At 43.2% G+C, this 23,243-nt stretch overlaps 1 protein-coding gene across 2 annotated transcripts in view; it reads right to left on the bottom strand.

Moving 5' to 3' along the window:
- The window catches only part of LOC308284242 (multidrug resistance-associated protein 1-like), a 72,953-nt gene that overhangs the window by 45,453 nt on the left and 4,257 nt on the right, over nt 1-23,243 (bottom strand). The window contains exons 2-4 of one of the 2 annotated variants that reach the window (XM_080724806.1): nt 9,684-9,860; nt 7,238-7,363; nt 5,169-5,306 (exon numbers count right to left, since the gene is read on the bottom strand). In XM_080724806.1, the coding sequence (XP_080580932.1) occupies nt 5,169-5,306; nt 7,238-7,363; nt 9,684-9,860 (441 nt within the window). Of the gene's footprint in view, nt 1-5,168; nt 5,307-7,237; nt 7,364-9,268; nt 9,296-9,683; nt 9,861-23,243 lie in introns of those variants that run through there. The other variant, XM_080724807.1, reaches the window with a different exon arrangement.

Below are 23,243 nucleotides of genomic sequence, written 5' to 3' on the forward strand. Positions count from 1 at the left end.
TACACGGATAAACAACACAGTAAATCCAACCAACACCGTCAAATTACAGCCCGCAGTGAACCAAGACTCTGCTGCACCGTTCTTGTGATTCGTAAAAAAAAAAGAAAAATCCAATAACAATGAAGGGAGCGCTGAGAACGATAGAAGATAAACAAGTCTGTACCGCAACATCCCACTCAAACCCGCAGGGTTTTTTACTGCTCAGGAAGGGCAGGGCGCAAATACAGGACAATGTTTATTCACCATAGGAACAGTGTTGTTTTTGACAGCAAATTTTGGTGTAGTTTTAGTCATAGTCTTTGAATAAAATGTCTTTTAGTTTTAGTCATAATTTAGTCACCTGAAAGGTTTTAGTTTTAGTCTAATTTTAGTCGACTAAATATCATAAGGTTTTAGGCGACTAAATCTACAGTTGATTATGATTGATTATGTTAATGTGCAACATTGTTTTCTCACAACAGTAAACAACAACATTTAAGTGTATAGAAGATGCAGTGCCCGGCCTCGACCCAACCCGATACACGATTTTCCGGAACCGGCGCGAAAGGTTCGGAATCTCCGTATGCGGAGCTGATGTCTGAGATCTCCATATATAGGCATAAAATGGACGCAGACAGACAGATACAGAAATCTCCATATATGGGCATAAATGGACACAGGCAAACATATGGTCGCTCGGCCGCCCGAAGAGCCGAACTGTCATGTGAAGCTCGACCAATTGATTCCCTATTGACTATCGATTCCCACTCCCATTGATTCCCTACTGATTCCCTATCCCATTGATTCCCTATTGATTCCCATTCCCATTGATTCCATCAATTTCCAATGGCAGCGGAAAAGTTACCCTAGTAATCAATAAAGTTACTGGTACGTCGTTTTTGAGGAGTTACCCTGCCATATCCAATGGCAGCGGGAAAAAAGTCTATAAACGGTTACAGAAGTCTATAAGGTTTCCCTAGAACTATAATGTGTTGCCCTGTCAGGCAACCACACTAACTAGAAAGATGCAATTGAAAGTTGCAAGTGTGGTTGCCGTGACGTGAGTAACACTTGCAAATGAATTCCGTCTTACCATTTGCTTAATGGCCATATATGGAGATCTCTGTGTCAGTCCTTGTCCCTTATATGCCCATATATGGAGATCCCTGATGTCATCAATATTAAGCCCATATCTTGGAATATCCGTATAAGGACATACTGTGTCAGTCTCTTGTGGTCTATGATGTCAGACTGATGTCAGTCATCTCCATATTTGGGAAAAGCATAATCCCCCTCATCTGGGGCTCTATCCAACATGCATTCATTGGTGGAGTGAGTTTTTGTCACTTTGTTTTGCAGCGGCGCTTCAACCTTTAACCGACATTGGTCCAGCGGAGCGTGAAGACCACAGCATCGCCGCAGAATTCACAACCTCAGTTTGTTCCAGACTTCTGGGAGGTGGAGGGAGGCGCAACCACACACACACACACACACACACACACACACACACACACACACACACACGCACGCGCGCACACACACACACACACACACACACACACACACACACACACACACACACACACACACACACACACACACACACACAAACACACACGCACGCGCACGCACACACACACACACACACACGGACGCACACACAACTCTGGGTGGAGGCCCTGTGACTACACACTTCTTCTTCAACCTTCATACCTGGGTTTTTCATTTCCCATGGGGCACGGCTGTGGACCGTCCAACGCTGTCCATAGCTACAGGACTATGACTCACACAGCTTCCTAGAAGTACAGCTAGCATACCCACGGAAACCCTGAGTGTTGATCCAACCCTGGGGGGATAAAAAGGTCACCCTTTTCGTTTCCCTTTACAGCCAGGGTCAATTTGGTTCCACTTGTATACTGGTAAGACGCCCTGAGGGCGAGAAGCGACCTCGCGATCTCGGCATTAAAAGGGACAAGGACGGAAATCAGAATTCATTTGTAAGTGTGACTTGTGTAACAGCAACCACACTGGTTTTCATGACACTGTATGTCCATATATGGGCATGCCCAGGCCCCAGATATGGGCTTAATATCGATGACAATGACATCAATATTAACCCCATATCTGGGTGGTTCTCGTGAAACACTTGCAAATGAATTCCTAGGAGCTACGAATTCTTACAAACGAAAACAAACACTCCAGTGCACAAGTACACACGCGCACACACACCATTTTCCCCAAATAATATAAAAAAATACTTGAAATCATTATTGACAAAACAAGTCTCTCTCTCTTCACAGTAAAATATAGGTCATTATAAATATAGACTATCAGCACATACAATAAACATAAACCGATGTTTACAACCACATTTTGGATTTTGGCTGGACCCCTCTTTGGCCACACTTTATAAACATTCCGTCCATAGTCCATACACAACTGGCCTAGCTGTGCGCGCGTGTGTGTGGGTGTGTGTGTGGGTGGGTGTGTGTGTGTGTGTGTGTGTGTGTGTGTGTGTGTGTGTGTGTGTGTGTGTGTGTGTGTGTGGGTGTGTGTGTGTGGGTGCATACATATCGCGTGTGTGTGTTTATGTGTCATGACTGTGTGTGTGTGTCTAACTTGAATACTCAGCTTCACTGTTTCGTTTATTTAACATTTTATGATTATTTGTATACTTCTAAAATGCTTTGATTCTTTGGCAACACTTATAATGAGTATAATAACTAATTATGCAGTGCTGGGGAAAGTACTCAAATTCAATCAATACTGCCATGAAGAGTGCAAAGTAAAAGTAAAAGTACATACAGTAGGACTAAATGGGTTGACAAAAAAATCCATGCACATTCTATCTATGTTTATTGAATATGGAGAAAACACACACACACACACACACACACATGTCACGATTAGTCCTCTCTTCAGGAAGCCATACTGGGTTGTACTTGCTTATTACTTAAAAAGAATGTGTCATAGCCCACGCGCGCTTACTGTATGTGTCGCAGTTAAAAATAAAAATAAAACCACAACAGCAAAGATCTCTTTGCCACCGTCATCACCCAAACCAAAGCCCTAAATAACTGGTGCTGCTACAGTATACCAATGCACATACTCGCACGTACGGCACGGAGATTAAATATATCTCCTCAGACTCCCCGCGAAGGTGACATGACAATAACACACACTCCTTCATCCGTCCCTTCTGCAGCTGCTTATTTGCATAAAAGAACCCAGATGTTGATTGCAGTGTGTGTGCGAGGGAGTGACCGATAATGTGTGAGAGGGACGGACACCCGGGGAGGCAGGAATGTGAACACAAGTCGAGGCAGCATTCCATTGTCAAAAAAAGACATATACAGTATATGCAAAGTGTGACTTTATAATTTTCGCTATGGGAGCTCCTAGAGACCTAGACAGTGGGGGAACTCTGGCCTCAGGAAATCCAAGCTTTTTTTGGTTTTGGTGTCTGACTGAAGTTGACGATTGGCTTCTCTTTCTTTTTCTCTTATTGGTAAATATATAGATTTTCTCGGTCAGTCAGAAAAAAGTGCAATTCACCCGATTGGACTGCATGGATAATTCAAGCATTTAACCACTCAAACCCAAGCATTCGTACTGCGGGGAAAGCGTTGGCGGCAAATAGCCGGTCGATCGGCTATTTTCAGTGAAAGCTTTCCCCACGATAACAGCAAACTGAAAAGACACTAGCATAGAACCCTGAGGGACTCCACTCAACCATATGGGGTTTAAAAAGTTGCCAATAATGAAAATCAACTAATGTCTCTAATTGCCAGAATGTTACCTTTGAATGTGTTTAATGTGCACAGGTCATGCATGGATAATGCACACACAAAAGAATCCGCTTGGAAATCCATTCAGGCATTCAAAAGATAGAGACTATAGTGTTTTCTTCAAATGTAAACGAACATGGCTGCCATGTTTGAAAGATAGAGCTGTTCTGGGAGTCATTTCACGATCGCGATCATGCCGAAACCGGAAGTAGGAAGTAGGGAGAGAAGGGAGAGTAGGGAGAGTAGGGAGAGCAAAAAATCTCTTGGCACAGGGACATATACGGCCCAAAATCGGGAAACTCGTGTTTGGCACCAAGTGTGTTAACACTTCCTCACGCCAGGCCGTACTCAACCGTACATCATCTGTCCTCGAATTAGCCGACCGGAATTTTCCGGACTAGGTCATTAAAAATTAAATTAATGATAATTATCAAAAAAAAAAAAGATCGCCCGGTCTTCTCTGTGGCTTTAGGGATCCATCTAAAGGGTTAACTTCTTTTCGGTCATGTAAACAGGAAGTGCCTCTCGTGGGTTCCGCTAGCATAGCCATCGTAGCATCCGCTTTCATTACAGGATGAGCTGTTACCGTAGCATTTCTCTGTGTCTTTTTCGATGAGACGAAAGTTGAAATCAAGGCTTCACAATGACTGGATTAAATGCGTTTAGATCGCTGTGTGTGGATCGTGGACTTAAACCACTTTCGGGACCGCCGTTTTTTTATCGCTGTTTTCCCTGTTTCGCCCCACGCAAATGAATGGAGGACTCACCCTGCAACGCCGTTAAAGTAGGTAACGCCGGTCCTCTACTAGTGTAACTATATACACGTAGCGGGCGCGCTCCAGTGTTGTTATCATTCGGGGCATTGTTTTTTTTAAACATGTTTAAAAATAAATAGAAGATTGATCGGTAGTACTTATGGTCAGCGTTTTCTGGGAGGGCTGGCAAAGTGTGTTAAGTGGCATTCAATGACCTCCCAAAGTCGTTTTTCTTTTCTCCTAGTAATGTGTTGTCAGGGACATGCTGGGCCCCTGATTCAGCCCGGGGAAAAGAGTTACAGAGGCCCTCATTGCGCGCTATAGATTGCTACTCAAAGATTTGCCATTTCAGATCATGACAAGTGACAAGCCAGTGGGCCAATTACATGAGTTATATTTCGTTGTTGTCAGGTGGAAACCTTGTATGTCCAAAACCGTTTGTTTTGCATTTATCATTTTAAAAATGATTTAAACTATAGTGAAAACAGCCGATCTACAAGCCGATCTACAAGCACAACCGATCTACAAGCACAAGCCGATCTACAAGCACAACGCCTCGCACCGCGAGGCGCTGTGTTGTCCCGCTTTTCCCAATGGCCAGCAGGTCCCTGTGTGCTGTGCAGCGGGCCGCTGCGTCCATCCCTACCTCTTCCATGATCTGCTGGATGTTGGCCCTCAGTGGGACGATGGAGCACACCACAGCCAGGGCCCAGAACAGGAAGAGCAGGATGGACGAACGACAGCCCTTCACCCGCTCCAGGTGGATCACACACACCGCCAGGATCTGAGGAGAGGAGAGGAGAGGAGAGGAGAGGAGAGGAGAGGAGAGGAGAGGAGAGGAGAGGGGAGGAGAGGAGAGGAGAGGAGAGGAGAGGAGGTAAATAGTACTGTGGTACGATTTGACCATGATTGTTAAAAGGATAACACAAAAAAGCCCTATAAGGGCTTGTTTCCATTGTGGTCCTGTGGGTATTCAATTAATCAAGACAATTAAAGACACAATAACAAATAAAAATAAACAAGACATCATTAACGCTATAGAGGGTGCATGAAGTGAATGGCAAATCGAGTGGCACATCGAGTGGCATTGAGTGAGTGGCAAAGTTAATTTAACATCATTTAATGCAATCAGATAGGACTTTTCTGTTTGGATGTATGGGCTGTCAAGGCCAGAAAGTAGTTTTTTGCCACTAGGTGTTCACGCATAACTTCCGGGTATGATGATGTCACGCGCATACCCTCTATAGGAGCAATGAATGTACAAAAACGTTGGGGGAGGGAGGGGTCATTTCTGGAGTTAAACTTAGAATAATGCGCAAAAATAAAAATAAATAAAAACGGTTCTCACAAAGGAGTCAGTCATCACATTATTGGCTCGGGAATGCGTCAAAAAGAGGAGAGGAGAGGAGAGGAGAGGAGAGGAGTTTGCCTATTTCAGGAGGATGATTGCTGAAGTGGCTTATCTGGTCAGGGTCGGTCAGTGTGCATTCTGTTGAGCTATCTTGTCACTGAGCGAGCCTTAAAAAGCTGTGTAAGTGCCATTGGGGTACAGCTGTGGTGTCTGCACAGCGACCACAGCTTGGGGGCATTTCTTCACAGTCTGCTGTGTTTATATTTCTGTGGGTGCCAGACATACTACAGGAACCAACATGTATGTGTTGTGGACATGTTGGTTTTTCTCTTTTTTAGCTCTGCAAGCAAGCCATGCAACCCATGTTTATGACATGGCGGGTGAGCGGATCAGAATGCTCACCACATGAGTTGGCATCGTGCACAGTGTGTTAACCAGAAAGAATATGTCTGGTTTTTGATGATGATTTTGGCTGCCATCTGTATTGTCTACAAGAAGACGTGAAAGCAACAGGCCCACATCCCTATCGTGCACTGGACAGACTGTCTAAGCTGGTTGCACACTGCTGCGTTTTTTCGTTGCATTTTGGAAATCCAAAATCCGCAAGGATTTTCAGGCTAAGGAGTGAGAGTGGAAAGAGAGAGAGAGAGAGAGAGAGAGAGAGAGAGAGAGAGCAAGGGACCCAGTGGCGACAGTTGCGAAAATTTGAATAAAATCGACCCTGGTCCGAAAATAAATACGAAACGGGCGGCAGTGTGCCAACGTGATTGACATAACATGAGGTGGATCTTTTTTATTTACGTGCTCCAAAATTCACTCCGATATTCGGACGCAAAAAACGCAGCAGTGTGCAAAGACCTTTAGAACTTAGGCAGATTTTAAAATCACCTCTCTAACATCGGTTTTTGGAAAAACTGGACATTTGTATTCAGAAAATGTCAGCTATTCAAACATTGCAAATATACAAGCTCATCTACAAGCTTGTACATCTGCAATTTTTTAGCAAAAATCTCAACAAGGTTTGGAAAAGTTTGAATAAGTAATGTATTTATAAAAATAAAAAAGGGTGTCATTAACCAAAAAGAAGCGGATGCTTTCCCAGATTGAAGCCTATAAGAACATACTATATATAGGCTTTCCAGGTCTTAATGGGATAAAGTCATTCGAAATGCGTCACACAAAGGCGTTCAGTGCAGTCATATCGTCACTGTCGGGCAGAAACCTTGTATCTCCAAGTTTCAAATGTGTACGTTTTTTCGCGAAGTAAAGCCCTGCTTCATCATCAACGGTTTTGGACATACAAGGTTTCCACCCGATAATGACGAATGACATATGGGTGCTTGTGATTGAATGAACGAACGTACCATGGTGAGGCTGCGTATGACAGGGCTGAGCAGGAACACCATGTGCTTATGGATCTCTTCGGTTCTCCTCAGCAGCAGGTAGAACACCTCTAGCAGGCCGAAGGATGCCAGGCATAGTCCCAGCAGCTAGAGGAGAGGAGAGGAGACATCATTACACTCTGATCACTCCACACACATAGTCCCAGGAGCTACCGGTATATAGCATATGAGAGGAGACACCATTACACTCTGACCATTTCACACGCATAGTCCGAAGAGCTAGAGCATTGGTTCTCAACCTTTTCAGGCCGCGAGCCCCAACATAATCATATTTGAACTGGGGACCCCCACTCTGACGAGCACCAAGAATTGAGGCACTACATTTTGTTTAACACGGTTCTATTGTGAAAATACCAGATCTACATGCTCACAACACCTCGCAAATGTAGATCTGCTATTTTCACAATTTCTCACTCTAATATTTGACAATTTGGCCAATGTTTAATTTGACATTTTAGAGATATTAAAAAATCCTTAAATTGTCACTTTAGAAATGTGCAGATACACTCTATACACTTACACCGTATGTCGGTTTGTTTACTGTTGAGTGAGAAAACAATGTTTCACATTAAACGAATCACAAGTCACCCCCCCCCCCCCATGCTATGATTAACATTTACGATTTTTAATTTCAGAATCAATTTTTTCAGATTTTTTTGTATTTCTTTTTTTATTGAGGTGAAATATGTTACAATGAGTTTCGAAAATGAAACTCATACTGCCTCTAAAGTAGCTGCAGCCTCTCTCTCCCCTCCGCCGCCTGCTATGCTGTGGTCCTATGACAACCATCTGAACATTTTAAATCCAAAGTTTATAAAAAAGTGTAATTTTGGGGGAAAACATCTCAATAATCGTGATATCGAATCGCAAATCGCAGAATCACAATGAAATCAAGAATCATGATGTAAATCGAATCGTCACCGTAGGTATCGACATCGAATCGGGAGGTAAGTGAATCATTCGTCCCACCCCTAATTAAAATGACCCAAACATGTTTGAAAGTTAAACATCCCTTCATGAGACATTGAGAAATTGGATGCAAAGGGGAATAAATAACAACTTGAATCGTTTCAATAATGTCAGCCCGAGGAGAGCGGCTGAAAGTAACCCAGGATAGAGAACATGTTTCTTAGTTTTTCGTTTTTCGCTCGCTTGATGATGGTCATTTAAAACACGTCTCAAGGGGAAGGTGCTGCGTCACATGTCATGGATAACCTTCATGGCCCTCTGTACCAAACGGGCAATTTGTTCATTTTAATGCCGCTGCCAAATACAAATTAGTTTTACTATATTTGTGAGCACCCTCCATTGACCGCATGTATTCCCTAATCCCTTAAGGCCTAACCTTATGTGCCTATCCCATACCCTTACATTAGCCTAATCCTAATTCTAACCCTAACACTAACCACTTGATCCAGCAAAGACAGCAGATCTGCAAGCTCACAACGTGTCGCTAAACAGCGTGTTGCGAGCTTGTAGACGGGCTATTTTCGGCAAAGGTATTTAGCGGAGAGTGAAAACAGGAGAGGCCCTCGAGCGAGCCCTGAGGGACTCTGGTCAAACTTAAGTGTAGGGTTTTAAGTCTGTAACCCTAAAATAGCCCCCTGGGGAATCCCGGCAATCCCACCCTCAAACAAACACCCACTCAGGGACGTGCAGAGAATGTTAGAGAGGCAGGGGCTGACATTTCTAAAAGGGCCTTTTGGTGAAAATCGCGAAAATAGCAGACCTCCAAGATCACAATGCGTTGGAGTGCGACGCGTTGTGAGCTTGGAGGTCGGCTATTTTCGATGCTTGATTTCTACACAGAGAGGGCAATTCTTTCTCTTATATAATTTTTATCCCACGATATTGTAACCCATTTTCACCCAGTGCCAATTGCCTAAGCTATGTAATCCTGGGCTCTGCTCTCCCTCTGCCGTGCCTGGGGAGACAACGGACAAACCTCATGCTTCCTTCTATGCATGTGTAGTCCAAGTTGTTTCTTTTCACCTGACAGGGGGGATATCCCTGGGATGGACGTAGCGCGTGGAAGGAACACGTTATTCCAACCAGTTCCTTTCCCCTCCATCAGGCGCCCCAGCTGGCCAGGGGGAGGCATTATTGAGACCAGGATTACTGCATGTTTTTGTGAGGGTATCAACCCTAGGAGAGATGGGGAGAACATGCAGAGAGCAATTCTTTCAACATGAGATGCTGCAATCAAGTCAGGAGAGTTTGGACAAGGCAATTCTCTTGAATGCTGCCTTCAGGTATGTCATGGAAAGAGGGCATTTGCATTTCTTTCACCATAGTAAAAACTGCATTCATGGTGTGGAGAGGGCACTTTTTACTGACGGATAAAAGGGCAGGGGCTCAAGCCCCCTTTGATGTCTATGTGTGCACGAGCACGCCTGCACCCACTCACCGTCTTGGCACAGCAGAGGCTGGAGAGGCTGATGCGGCCCTTGTCGGTGAACCACAGGTAGAGCAGGTACAGCGGGGCACACGCCCACAGGTAGATGCAGGGGAACCACACCAGCACTGTGTGCTGGAAGCACTGGGTCAGGTCCGGGTGAGGGGTGTACCATGTTAGGTTCCAATCCTACAACACACATGGTACACAAAATTATAGAGTTGTTCCGATATCGACATACCAGTATAGGGGGGAAAAACGCTGATTTACTGCCTAAAATGCTGGCATCGGTATCGGCGAGTCTTTTTTGCGACCGTCAGGTCGTAGTTACAATCAAAACCTCCACCGGCTGTCAGTCTGTCCGTCAGTCACACATCACACGTCACGCTTTTGCCCATCTCATATCTCCGCAACCGTTGCCCCGATCGATGCCAAATTTTACACACACACTCCTTGCCTGCTCAATTCTCACATGGCCCTCTTCTAGCGCCACCATGAGGCTGATTCTTGCAAAACACATTTTTGGACACTGCTCCTATGTTGCCCTAAAATCACGCAAATCGGTACAGAGTATGTCTCTACACTCATCACCACGGATCTGTCCCATCATCCACCATCAGGACCATTTTATCAAACACTTTTTTGGACACTGCTCCTACACATTTTGCTCTAAAATCACGCTGCGACCTGACGGTCGCTTATCTCCTGATTAGGGAGTCTTACTGGTATTATGTTGCACTACTGTTTTATGTTCTTACAGTACTATTTACATTATAATTGTACTAACTTGTAGCTCCACTAGAGAAAATTGTGAATGGATTTTGTACAAATGGAACCCAAATGGACCAGTATTGGTCCATTTGGTTCCATGTATACACTCTCAGAGTTCAGACTTGTGGGGGATATGAGATATGTTTTGGGGCTTTTATGGGGCTTTTATGCCTTTATTGACAGGACAGTAGACTGACAGGAAACAGGGAGAGAGATGGGGAGTGACACGCAGCAAATCTGGTCGAGCACGGGAATCTAACCATCGACGTGCTGTCAGGCTACACAGAGCCTATATGTGGTATGCTCCTGGACCGTTAGGCCAGCAGACGCCCCACGTAGGAACTCTGAGGGTCCCTGGACCCCACTTTGAGAACCACTGCCCTAGATGTATTTTAAACCACACACTGGAATTGGATCAGTACACGGTATTGAGTCTATCGACCAATATGCACGTTTTATGGGGATCGGAAACGGTATCGGGATACAAAATAAGACCTAACCTAATAGTAAGTAAGAATAGCTTCTGCAACAATGCTTAATTTTTTACAATCTTAGAAGTCTTTGACACACAAAATGACTAAAGCTATTTGGTTAACAAGAAGAGAACACTCAGCTGTTTGCTCTACTTCACACCAGGGAATATACCTTAGTACTAGTGATATGTTGTTGTTTTTTGTCCCCTTTGATGTCTTGATTTTGATTTGATTTATGATACATGCTGGTAAGGCAGATGTACAGTACAGAGTACAGTATGTCATGTAAGGCTAGTGTTATTTTTAGAGCATGTTGCTTAGACAGAAGACAGATGTTTTACCTGGTATCCTAGTTTCTATTTACTTGACCATTTACCCTGCCGTTTGTTGACTATAGGGTTTGTGACACTTTACTCTGATCTTGCACTTGTGACTTTTGTCGCTCTGAATGAATAAGAGCGTCTGCCAAATGCCTTAAATTCTTTGGACACACAGGTCATACAAGCCACTGTACCTCATGCAATTTAAAACAAGGTTTGGGATACTGTAATTCACTGGTTCCCAAACACTGGGTCGACTCGGGACGTTTCCACATTTGTATGGGTCCATACATTTTTTGTTTGCTACATTTTGTTATTTCAAAACATTTTCAAAAAACATTCCCAAAAAGCAATTTTGTTCATGAATTAAAAACCCAATTCAATTATTTATTTAGTAATTTCATGAATAAATCGAAGAGAAATCAAAGAAATTCCATAAATTACAAAACAAATGTTTATGAAGTAGTGAAAATAGACGATCTACAAGTTCACACACAGATTTACACGCTTGTAGAGCTTGTAGATGTTGATGCTGTTTTCACTATAGTTCGGGTGCCAGGGCAAACGTCTAATTTCTCTTTTGGGTCTCGACCTGAAGAGTTTGGGAACGACTGCTGCAATGTATTTGCACGATGTTGTACAGTAACTCTTACAACACCCCTCCCCCCTAGTAATCTAATCTTTACATAAACATTCATTTGTAGGTAGAGGGGTCTACGGTGGATCTGCTGAGTCAACACAAACAGTCGTTGACCTATAACTATCAGGAGAGAGGACTCATACTCTCTGCAGCCTTGTGTAAACAGCCTCTACCTTGTTTCTGATTAACGCAGAGACCACACTCTATACGTGTCATGAACCTGAGGTTTGCTGAGGTCAAACACAGGTCTGACATAATATGGGGGGACTTATCCCTGATTATGCTTATGATGCACAAAGCCAAAGGTGGAAAGTTCACGGAAATACAACCGTAATATTCCCCCTACCCTGATCTGATTTTAACACATGAACCCTAGTGTCCATATTATGGGTATGTTATATAACGTTGTTGTCGGGTGAAAACCTTGTATGTCCAAAACCGTTCGTTTTGTATTTATCATTTGAAAATTGTTCTAAACTAGTGAAAACAGCCGACCTATAACACACAACGCCTCGCACACAACGCCTCGCACCGCCAGGTGCTTGTAGATCTGCTATTTTCACTAGTCCTGTGCGACAGCCTTATGTGATGAAGCGAATTTACGAAAAAACGTTCAAATGTGAAACTTGGAGATAAGAGGTTTCTGCCCGACAGTGACGATAATAGACAAACATTCTGCGAAAATAGGTGAATGTTTGGCCAAAATAGCCTATCTACAAGCTCACAATGGGAACGCGACACATTGTGAACTTTTATGCGTGTGTGTGTGTATTGTGAACTATTTTTGGCAAAGATTTGGTGTAGAAGGAAATAATAAGGAGGGTGAACATGGACCCCTTGAGGGACCCTGGTCAACAAAGGGTTTAAAGGAGTAGTTCACCCCAAAACACTACTTATTGTCTATCAAATACACACCTCATGAATTCATGGAGATTTTTTGTCGAATTCCAGAGCCAGTTATGATGACCTCCGGAGTCTCAGAAATGCGACAAAAGCAAACAAAAAAAAAAGTACATGAATTCAAGGCTTCATGGGGTGTGTAATTGATAGAAAATAAGGCATTTTGGGGGTGAACTACTCCTTTAAGTGGTTAGAAGAATGGTGTATGGTCCCACACTGAGAAGGTCTGGGATACTTCCTGGAAATAGCCCCTAAACATTTTTCAGTCTATTAGACGTCTAATATACGTCTAGATTTGAACGTTTTTTAGACTTCTAAGCTTAGACTAGACGTTGATTAGACGTCTAATAGGCGTCTATATATAGACAGTCTATATTTTAGACGTCTAATAGACGTATATAAATAGACTGCGTCTATATATAGCTGTTGAAATAACATCTAATCAACGTCTAGTCTAAGCTTAGACGTCTAAAAAACTTTCAAATCTATACCTCTATTAGACCAATTTTAGACCAACGTCTAATAGACGTCTATTGCTCAGTGGGAGGCCATGAACAGCATTAGAAAGTAGGCTAGCCTTTTGCATCACTGTACATTTTGAGGTGAAAGATCTGGCCAGCTGGGTCAACAACGGATGATGACCGATAAGAGAAGCTTCATCAGGTCGGCAGCACTGAACAGTGATGGAAAAAGAACTCACATTCTTTACTCGAGTAAAAGTATCAATACTGCATGTAGAAATACTCTGTAGATAAGTAGTCCAAAAAGTCCAAAAAGGTATTGGTATCAAAATGTACTTAAAGTAGAAAGTAGGCTACTCATCATGCAGGAATATCCCATTTCAATTTTTTTTTAAATCTTTTGAAAATAACAGATGTACGCTCATAATGTGTCGCATCGTGACGCATTGAGAGCTTGTAGATTTGCTATTTTCAAATGGCCAAAATGTATATAGGATACTTGAGTATAAATGTACTTAGTTAAGTTTACAACACTGGCACTGAACAACATGTCAACACTATTAATCTGCATTCATATTTCACAGTCTTTCTGTTTATTTTTATTTGTTTAATTCATTAACACAGATGACTGATTATGTCACCGGCTCCACCCACATTGGAGCCACCCTGTTTCCAAGGTTTTCATCTCACAACTATGGCTTGGATATGTTACAAAACTTGCAACTTACATGAAACCACATTTCTTTTCTTGAAGAAAAAAAAATCTTTTTGAGACTTTTGGAGGTGGAAGATAACAGCCTTGAACTCATTTGCACAGATGGCCTGCAATAGTGCATGCCCCTGGAACAAAAAAAGAAACACATGTTTGACACTGACACGACCTACAATGTAACTGAGTTTAACGCTTATTTCTTCAATTACATTTGTATGCATATTTTTCTTTTCCTTGTACAAATGCTGGTACTTGGCCAGATAGCAGAGACAAGAGCCCAAAATAGTTTCACTGTTTGTTCTTGCTCTTGGTTTGGACAAAGGACCAAAACATTGATGTTGTTTGTCACCTACATCACTAAGATTGGCTTCTAAGAGCTAAAAGAAGTAAAATAAGTAAAAAAGAAAGAAACAAATGCCTTATTATGTGAAAGAACCCCAATGCACTGGTGAGTCATGTGCAGATGGAAAAGATTCTGTTTTTGGTGTCTGTGTATTTGTATTTGTGCGTGTGTGTGCGTGCGTGCGTGCGTGCGTGCGTGCGTGCGTGCGTGCGTGCGTGCGTGCGTGTGTACTTGCGTGTGCACGTGCCTAATCTCCAGTGGTATCACTGGTATGAAACAACACAGAAACCCACAGCAAAGTTCGATGAGAACACAAACCCTGATGCGCAAGCACACGTTTTACTGTCAGTTTACAGAAAACAACACTGCTAATCAAAGGTCAGATAGAAGAATACATTTGTTTTTCTAAACAAATGCCTCGCAAAGCCTGTGTTTAGTGTGATTTTAATCACGTTTGCCCTTTTCCAAACCAACCGCAGGCTCTCCGCGGTCGCTGATCAAAGAGTTTGGTTATATGGGCAAAGGGATTGAAACAGCATGTTGGGTTCAGGGCCTATTCATGGTGATTCTGATCGGTTCAGATTACCCTGCTACAGCTTTACATGCAGGGCAGGGGCGTCAATTGGGTATGGCAGGGGTATGCAGCTGCCATACCCTGGGTCCAGGGGTGAAAATAAAAGTTCATCTTGACAAGATGGTATATTCCCAGGTTCTGCAGGTCAGCTGCACAGGTGCAATGCATTATTGTTAATTGTGGCACGTTTACTAACAAGTTTAGCTGCACTTGAACAACCATATCCAGCCCAAGAAACCGTAGAAACGAAAAAAAAGAAAAAAAGAAAATGTACTTCTCAAAATAAATGAATCATGCCTGTTGATAAGGTATGGCAACATGACTGGTGTCTTGAACCGAACGCGTGCCTTCCCAGTTCCCACGTGTTCAAGACACCAGTCATGTTGCCATACCTTAGCTTTTTCTGAACTGACGCCACTGGGCTGTGAAATGAAGATTTTCATTCACACACGCTTGGCATCCCTTGAGGAAACATCAGTGTTTAGGAGAGTCGTAGAGGTGCGTGAGACAAAGTGGAAAATGGGTGAAACTTATTTTTAATGCAGGCAGGGGCGTCACACCAAATCCTGGGCCCTGGGTACAAGCATTCACTGCGGGCCCCCCATGTTAACTATTGAAAAATAGCAGATATACAAGCTCACAGCGCGGCACAGAGTGCCGCGCTGCGAGCTTGTAGATCTGCTATTTTTGAAAAATCTTGAAAATGTGTGCCAAGAAACCTATGTTTTCACGTCAGTGATGGTCAAACCTTTTCATGTGAAGGACCCCCCCCCCCCCATCTCAAAATATTTAGTTCCAGGGACCCTCCAGAAGCAACATTCTAGTTACAAATGTTCACTTAAAAAATACATATATTCAAAGATTTGCGCACATTTTCACGACTTTTCAAAAATAGCAGATCTACATGCTCGCAGCGCGGCACTCGGTGCCGCGCTGTGAGCTTGTATATCTGCTATTTTTCAATAGCTAAAGTTACTAGGGCCCCTCCACCTTGGGCCCTGGTAACTCAGTCCCACTTTCCTACCCCTTGTGACGCCCCTGAATGCAGGATAAAACATTGAACCCGCTGACCTGTAAATCAGGGGTCTTTGAGTTACTACAAGGCGGCCGTCATTTTGTTCTTGTCTGGTGAAATTTAGAGGCTGTCAGGGACGTGCTGGCCATTGGGAAAAGCGGGACAACTCCCGAACGGCCGCTTCATTCCCAGCCGGTCCAGGCCGGCCATTAGGAAAAAAAAATCACACCCGTGTGAACTGAGCGGTGGTTTACCCCCCCCCCCCTTCCCCCCTGTGTGTGTGTGTGTGTGTGTGTGTGTGTGTGTGTGTGTGTGTGTGTGTGTGTGTGTGTGTGTGTGCGTGTGTGTGTGTGTGCCTGGTCTGGCCTGGCCTGAAAACAGCGCCCCTCCCTTAACATGTGTGGTCAGAAAAGGTACTACACCACAGGCTTGAGGCTACATACGGACGCACCCACACACATACATAGACGGATACACACACGGCCACGCTATGGAGACGGTGTGACCACCGCTTAATAAAAAATACATTTTTTCGCAAAGCAAAGCCCTGCTTCATCATACAAGGCTGTTGCACAAAAGTAGTGAAAACAGCAGATCTACAAGCACGCGTTGTGTGCTTGTAGATCGGCTGTTTTCACTAGTTTAAATCATTTTTAAAATGATAAATACAAAACAAACGGTTTTGGACATACAAGGTTTCCACCCGACAATGACAAAATATAACTCATGTACAGTAATTGGCTTGTCACTTGTCATGATCTGAAATGGAAAATCTTTGAGTAGCAGCAGCAGCAGCGTTATAGAGAGAGATCTCTCTCATATAGCACGCAATGAGGGCCTCTCCAACTCTTTTTCCCGGGCTGAATCAGGGGCCCAGCACGTCCCTGGAGGCTGTCAATGTGTGGCACTTATCTGTCCTTGATTCATCTGTACTCGCATAATGAAGACCACTGAATAGTCTGAATGGCGCACAGGCCTAGAGATGCAGTCATTCATTTAAAGAGATGGTATAAATGAATGAAACCCATTGATTTCATTTATACAATCTCTGAGGGAATTCATCTTTTGATACTGTTTTACTAAAGTAACATTTTGAATATAATGAATATTTTGAGCGTAACAATATAAGTTAACTTGTGATTTTTACATTAACCGCTTGAACACAATAGCATCCATATTCTGAGGAGAGCTTTAGCCAAAAATAGCAGATCTACAAGCTCATCGGATATTTTTCGGAGTGAAAGGTTAAGTTTACAAAGTTTTTGAATAGAAAACAATACTTATTTGCTTTATGCTTATTTTTCTTTTTGTTAACATGTTGACATTAAAACTGACTTACGAAATGTTATGGCCACAAAGTAAATCTACTCAGGAGGCATATTATATTATCAAAAGTGGTTTAACATTCATTCATAGGAACATCTACAGTACAGTAGCTAGGTATTATTCTCTTGCAGTTTGCAACATATTTCCTGTCAAAAAAACATGTGCAACATATCAGAAACAGCTCAAGGCTGTGGACAAAAATAGGTTTCACACAAAAGCTCAAACAAACAGGCTGCACATGTTTAATCCACTCCAAAACATTTGGGAAAAAGGTATGTCCACGGTTCCCACACATTTTTACCAATTAATTTCCAAAACTTTTCCAGAATATTTAACCCAATTTCCAGGACTATAACAATAATTCATCTCAATAACAGGTCGCTTACTCCTATGTGCAATGCCCAAAGACAGGTGTATGCCAGTGGTTCTCAACCTTTTCAGGCTGTGACCCCCGAAATAATCATGTTTTAACTTGGGACCCACCCACCCTGACGACTCAAGAGTAGAGGAATTTTGTAAAACACGGTTCCATTGTGAGAATAGCTGATCTACATGCTCACAACGCCTCACAGCTATTTTCACAATTTCTGCCTCTAATATTTGACAATTTGGCCAATGTTTAATTTGTCATTTCAGAGGTATTAACAAAATCAATAACCAAAGACAATGCATAGCTATTTTTTCCAGGACCTTCCAGGACCCTTGATCAATTCCCAAACTTTTCCAGTACTGGAAAAATATGTTTCTAATTTCAAAATATTTCCAGGAATTTCAGGACCGTGGGAACCCTGTATGTCCAATGCGACGGCTTATCAGTATCTCTGACAACCTCTTATCCTTGAGACCTGATGTGTGACCTGTGGGGTGGCAGTGGCTCAGGGGTAGAGAAACTGTCATTAGAACACGGAGGGTTCCCGAAGGGTTCCCAGTTCGATCCCGGTCTCCCCCAGAGTAAGTGTCAAAGAGTCCTTGAGCTGGACTCTGAACCCCTAATTGCTCCCGGTGAGCAGGTTGGTGCATGGTTTACTCTGCCATCGGTGTATGAATGTATGTGTGCATGGGTGAAGGTGAATGTAATAATGCACAATCCCTGTAAAGCGCCTTGGATAAAAGCGCTATATAAATGCAACATTTACCATTTGTTAAGAGTTACACATTTTTTATTAAATAACACTATATTCAGCAGCTTTAGTGAGTGTGGGTCTATCCAGCTTTTTAATAAACAACAAAATGACATGACAGGCCAGGGTCACTTTTATAGCTGCAATGTGCTGTAATGTATGTGCGTGCATGCGTACGTACATGCGCGCGGTCTTGTATATCAAAGGCCACTGGCAAAAGCGTGTGTTTGTGTGTGCGTACGTGTGTTTGTGTGTTACAGAGCGAGAGAGAAAGAGAATACTACTGTACTATTGCACTGAACACTGTTTAGTTTGGTCATAGGCCAAGGCCCTTGGCTCGGAGGGTGTGTGTGTGTGCTTGCGTGGGTGCGTGCGTGCGTGCGTGCGTGTGTGCGTGTGTGTGTGTGTGTGTGCGCATGTGTGTGTGTACATGTCTGTCTTGCTGAAAAACTAAAGAAGGCTTCCCCCTAAGTCGCCAAAACGTTCTCTTTCAGCTTTACAAACTACAGTCACAATACTGCTTTCTTTCATCAACAGCATCCAGATGTTCTCCAGTCAGGCAGCTCTGCTCGCCCCATCGTCCAACGCAGACCTCCAAACCTTACAGCACCGTGTCTGGGGAGGAGTCCAAACTGACCTTTATGGCTCTGTAACTCTGAGAGTGCATTATATTGTCGTTGTCGGGTGGAAACCTTGTACGTCGAAAACCGTTCGTTTTGTATTTATCATCCATAAAATATACTAAACTAGTGAAAACAGCCGATCTACAAGCACACTGCTTGTAGATCTGCTGTTTTCACGTTCTGTGCGACCTGTAGCCTGGCATTAATGATAACTTGGATGCACGCACATCGTTCCGTGGTGAATCCACGTTATCGCTCTGGCTAAATGCCAGATTTAATGACAACTGAGGATTTCTACAGTGTACGGGGTCTCGATGATTAACCCATCTAGGACTGGGAATGATTCTAAAAATGCCTTCTAAAATACAGTAGGTTTTCTGAAAAATAACAAATATTTTAAAAAAAATGACAAAACATTTATGTTGCTATATACTGAAATGGGATTCCCGTCTTGTGGGTTAAAAAGAATAGTGTCAACAAGCGTGTCGTGGAAAAGGAAACCTGGAAGACCCAGAAACAGCTGGTTCTGTCGAGGCAGAACTCAGGGAATTATGAGGAATATCTTTGGACTGAAAGCAGAGAAGATCGCCCAACACCCAACCAGCTGGGAGAAATTCATGAATAACGTATATCCTCAAAGAGCAAAAGGGTTTGAGTCAAGTGGGTGTCTGTGGCCTAATGCATAAGGTTATGAATCATTGCCTTAAAGGTCTGATACAGTGGATACCAAGTAGTTTACAAATCATCAAATAACACAAAATGTTTTTCTTTTGTTGTTGTTGTTTTTTTTGTTATTTGTTTGCAACACTGTGCCAGTGGGTCTCTGATCCACGGGTGGAGAAACCCTCTATAGCCTCTCTCTTCCACCTCCAACTTAAGCCTTGTTTAAATACTTGTGCTGTCGGGCTCAGTAAATAGCAGATCTACAAGTTCACAATGCATCATGGATGTGACACGCTGTGAGCGTGTAAATCTGCTATTTACAACAGGGGTCTTCAACAGGGGGTCCGCGACCCCTAGGGGGTCCGCGGAGGTACTGCAGGGGGTCCTCGAAATTATTGCTTAAACAATTTTTCACATTTACCGGTATGTAAAAAAATAAATCATGATTCTATCCATTTTGAATAGCTTGAATACATGATTACTATGCAATTGATATTATTGACAATGGTTCTCAGTTAATACGTTGTATGTTTAGAAATGGTAGTGGTACGGCCCACCCTGCTCGCTGTAACTTGTACATGTTTAAAATAAAAAATATGTCGTAGCCCCGACCCCCCCCCCCCCCCCCCCCCCCCCCCCCCCACCCTACGAGGTGGTAGGGGGGCCCTGCTCCATATCTCCCCATCAGTTTGGGGGTCCCCGGCCTGAAAACGTTGAAGACCCCTGATTTACAATATGAAACACCAGCATTGCAAACCAAGTATAAATCAGGCTTTACAGCCTAGCCACTGTATACTTTTGCTTTCCCTCAGAGAGAGAAGTGAGCCTGCTGTAAAAGGGGCCAGCCAGGCCATCCCATAACAGTAAGTCATCACTAGCATCTTCCAGTTAGGATAATGGCAAACGAAGAGTTAGATAGCTTAGTTGTTGGTGGCGGCTGTATAGCTTGGAAGCAAGTCAAACTAAATGTAATGCCTCAACTCCTACATTCCAAGTACCTATTGGTGTGTGTGTGTGTGTGTGTGTGTGTGTGTGTGTGTGTGTGTGTGTGTGTGTGCGTGTGCGTGTGCGTGTGCGTGTGCGTGTGCGTGTGTGTGTGGTGGGGGGGAGGATATGATTATTTTGGGGAGTCCCTGCCAGAAATGGTTGAGAACCACTGGCTAAGTGCGTCACAGAGGCCATCTGGTAATCAGAAGTGTCACTGAGCAAGACACTAAACCCGGACTCACACATAGACGTGCAACAACGTGTTGCACGACTGCACGTCTATGTGTGAGTCCGGCCTACCAGTTCATTTGGCTTGCAAATGAAGCCAACGGGTCAATTTTGATAGCCTCGCGTAGCCAGACGAAAATGCCATTGCAAAGAAAAATTGCCCTTGGCAGATTAGGTCTGGCCCCGCTTAGTTATTATAATATTTCAAGGCTCACAAGTCGTGAGGAACCAACCAGGGCCCAGTATGCAAATGTAGGGCGGGTTTTAGGTTACGAGAAACCAACCAGAGCCCATAATGCTAAGGGTGGGTTTTTCACCTTTTGCTACTATGATTGGTTGTAGGTTTGAATCTTTTTGTAACCACCCTGATAGCTTAGTTTTTTGGTTGGCGTGACACCAAAACTTTGAAATAATATCTATACAAGAGTGATAAATACATATTTATCACTCTATCACACCCCGTGAGGCATGTGCTTCGCGCTACTCTGAATGGTTGTAGGTCTAACGAGTTTGTTTGATAGTTTGAATCTTTTTTTGGGGGGGGCGACGACACTAAGAAGAAAAAGACTAATATCCACACAGTGACATTGTCTGGCTATGCAAGGTTACATTTTTTACACTTGTTTTAAAGATTTTGAAAACAACTAGGTTTATAGGGGTTGAGAGAAGAATTTCAGTGTAGCACGCCAACAACAGTTACTTGCTGTCAGTGGTAACTAAGTACATGTACTCAAGTACTGTACTTATGTTTATCTCAAGTACTGCACATCAGCACAATTTTGAGGTATTGTCTTTACTTTACTGGATGGAGTATTTCAAGTTTCCAGTGCTTTTACTTCTACTCCACTACATCTCAGAGGCAAATATACTTTTACTCCACTACAATTATTTGAAAACTTGAGTTACTATTTGCTTTGGAGATTTGAATTATTATTACAAAACATACATTAACCACTTTAGCCCTACTGTATATACAATCATTTCGGTCACTTGGAAATAGCCGATCTACAAGCTCACAATGCGGCAAAATGTGACGCATTGTGAGCTTGTAGATCTATTTTCAAAAGATTTGTATACATTTTGTACTGTTGAAAATAAGTCTACTTTTGGTACTTTAAGTACACTTTGATGCCAATACTTTTGGCACTTCTACTCAAGTACATTTTGAATTCCATATTCTACTTGTAACAGAGTACTTCTACATTGCAGTATTGATACGTTTACTTAAGTACAAAATGTGAGTACTTTTTCCACCACTGACAGTTACTGTACATTATGTACAACGGTGCATTCTAGCACTGAGGTGCAATAATGGTAACCATTATGGTCCCAATTGTCACCTACTTGCTACTTATTCCTATAGCATCTATACACAGAACAGAACAGAACAGACATGTCATCTAGGAACTGGAACGTGACTAGTCAAGATGCTGTGTAGTTCATAGTGTGGTACTCAGTGGTGGAAAAGGTACTCACATTTTGTTTGTTTTATGTTTTTATTTAAAGGAATCCCTGGCTAATACGGCAAATATGCCTTAAGTAAGGGATAATGAATGGCTCCGCGGTGAATGACGCTAGATAACAGACCGACGGCTTGAGTTATCAAACCGAAGGGATGTTATATAGCGTCATTCACCAAGGAGCCATTCATTATCCCGCTTATTACCCGGCTACTAAATAAAATTAATAATTCGACTCAAAACTAAAAACAAAACAAAGTATTTCCTTGTTTACAGACGGCTGGAAGTGTTCCACAAGTGTCGCGCTGGGCGTCCCCCCAGCGCGACACGGTCGCCTTGGAAAACAAGGAAGTGCTGATTAGATAGAATCCATTTTCTGATAGTACGTCGTCTATTTCTCGCTTTAAAATATTCTGAAAAACATTCTTGAGAGCATCATTTAGTTCTAAATGTCGCTGTGTGTGTGTTTACAAGGTTGACATTTTGGATACAGCTAAGATTCTCGCAGTGCAGCTGGACTGCAGCAGGTGCTCTGAGCCTTTGATTAGGCAGCGGTCTGTCAAGGGGAGCACACACTGGACGCGGGCGGCTGCGCAGCGTCGCGTCACGGTATCGATGCACGTGAAGTGCTGCGAGGTAACCCCAACTGGATGCGTAGAACAGTGGCGTATCGGCGCGGCAGGCGAGGCGGCAGACCCGCGGCTGCGCGCGTCTGACGGCGCCAGTGTGGGTTAGTTCATTGAAAATAATGGGGTTGTATGTTTTGACGCGCCGCTTCCGCGCCGCCTCCGCGTCCAGTGTGTGTTCCCCTTTATAGAGTGGAGCGGTCTGTTATCGGGGAATATCAGACCTCTGATTTCAGCGCTCGACCAATCAGAATCAAGAGTCCAAACAAGCCGGGTAATAATACATTATAATTGTCCTCTATAACTACAATGTCAAATTAAAAAACACC

The sequence above is a fragment of the Nannobrachium achirus genome, assembly GCF_963921795.1.
Source record: "Nannobrachium achirus genome assembly, chromosome: 4".
Classification (NCBI taxonomy): domain Eukaryota; kingdom Metazoa; phylum Chordata; class Actinopteri; order Myctophiformes; family Myctophidae; genus Nannobrachium; species Nannobrachium achirus.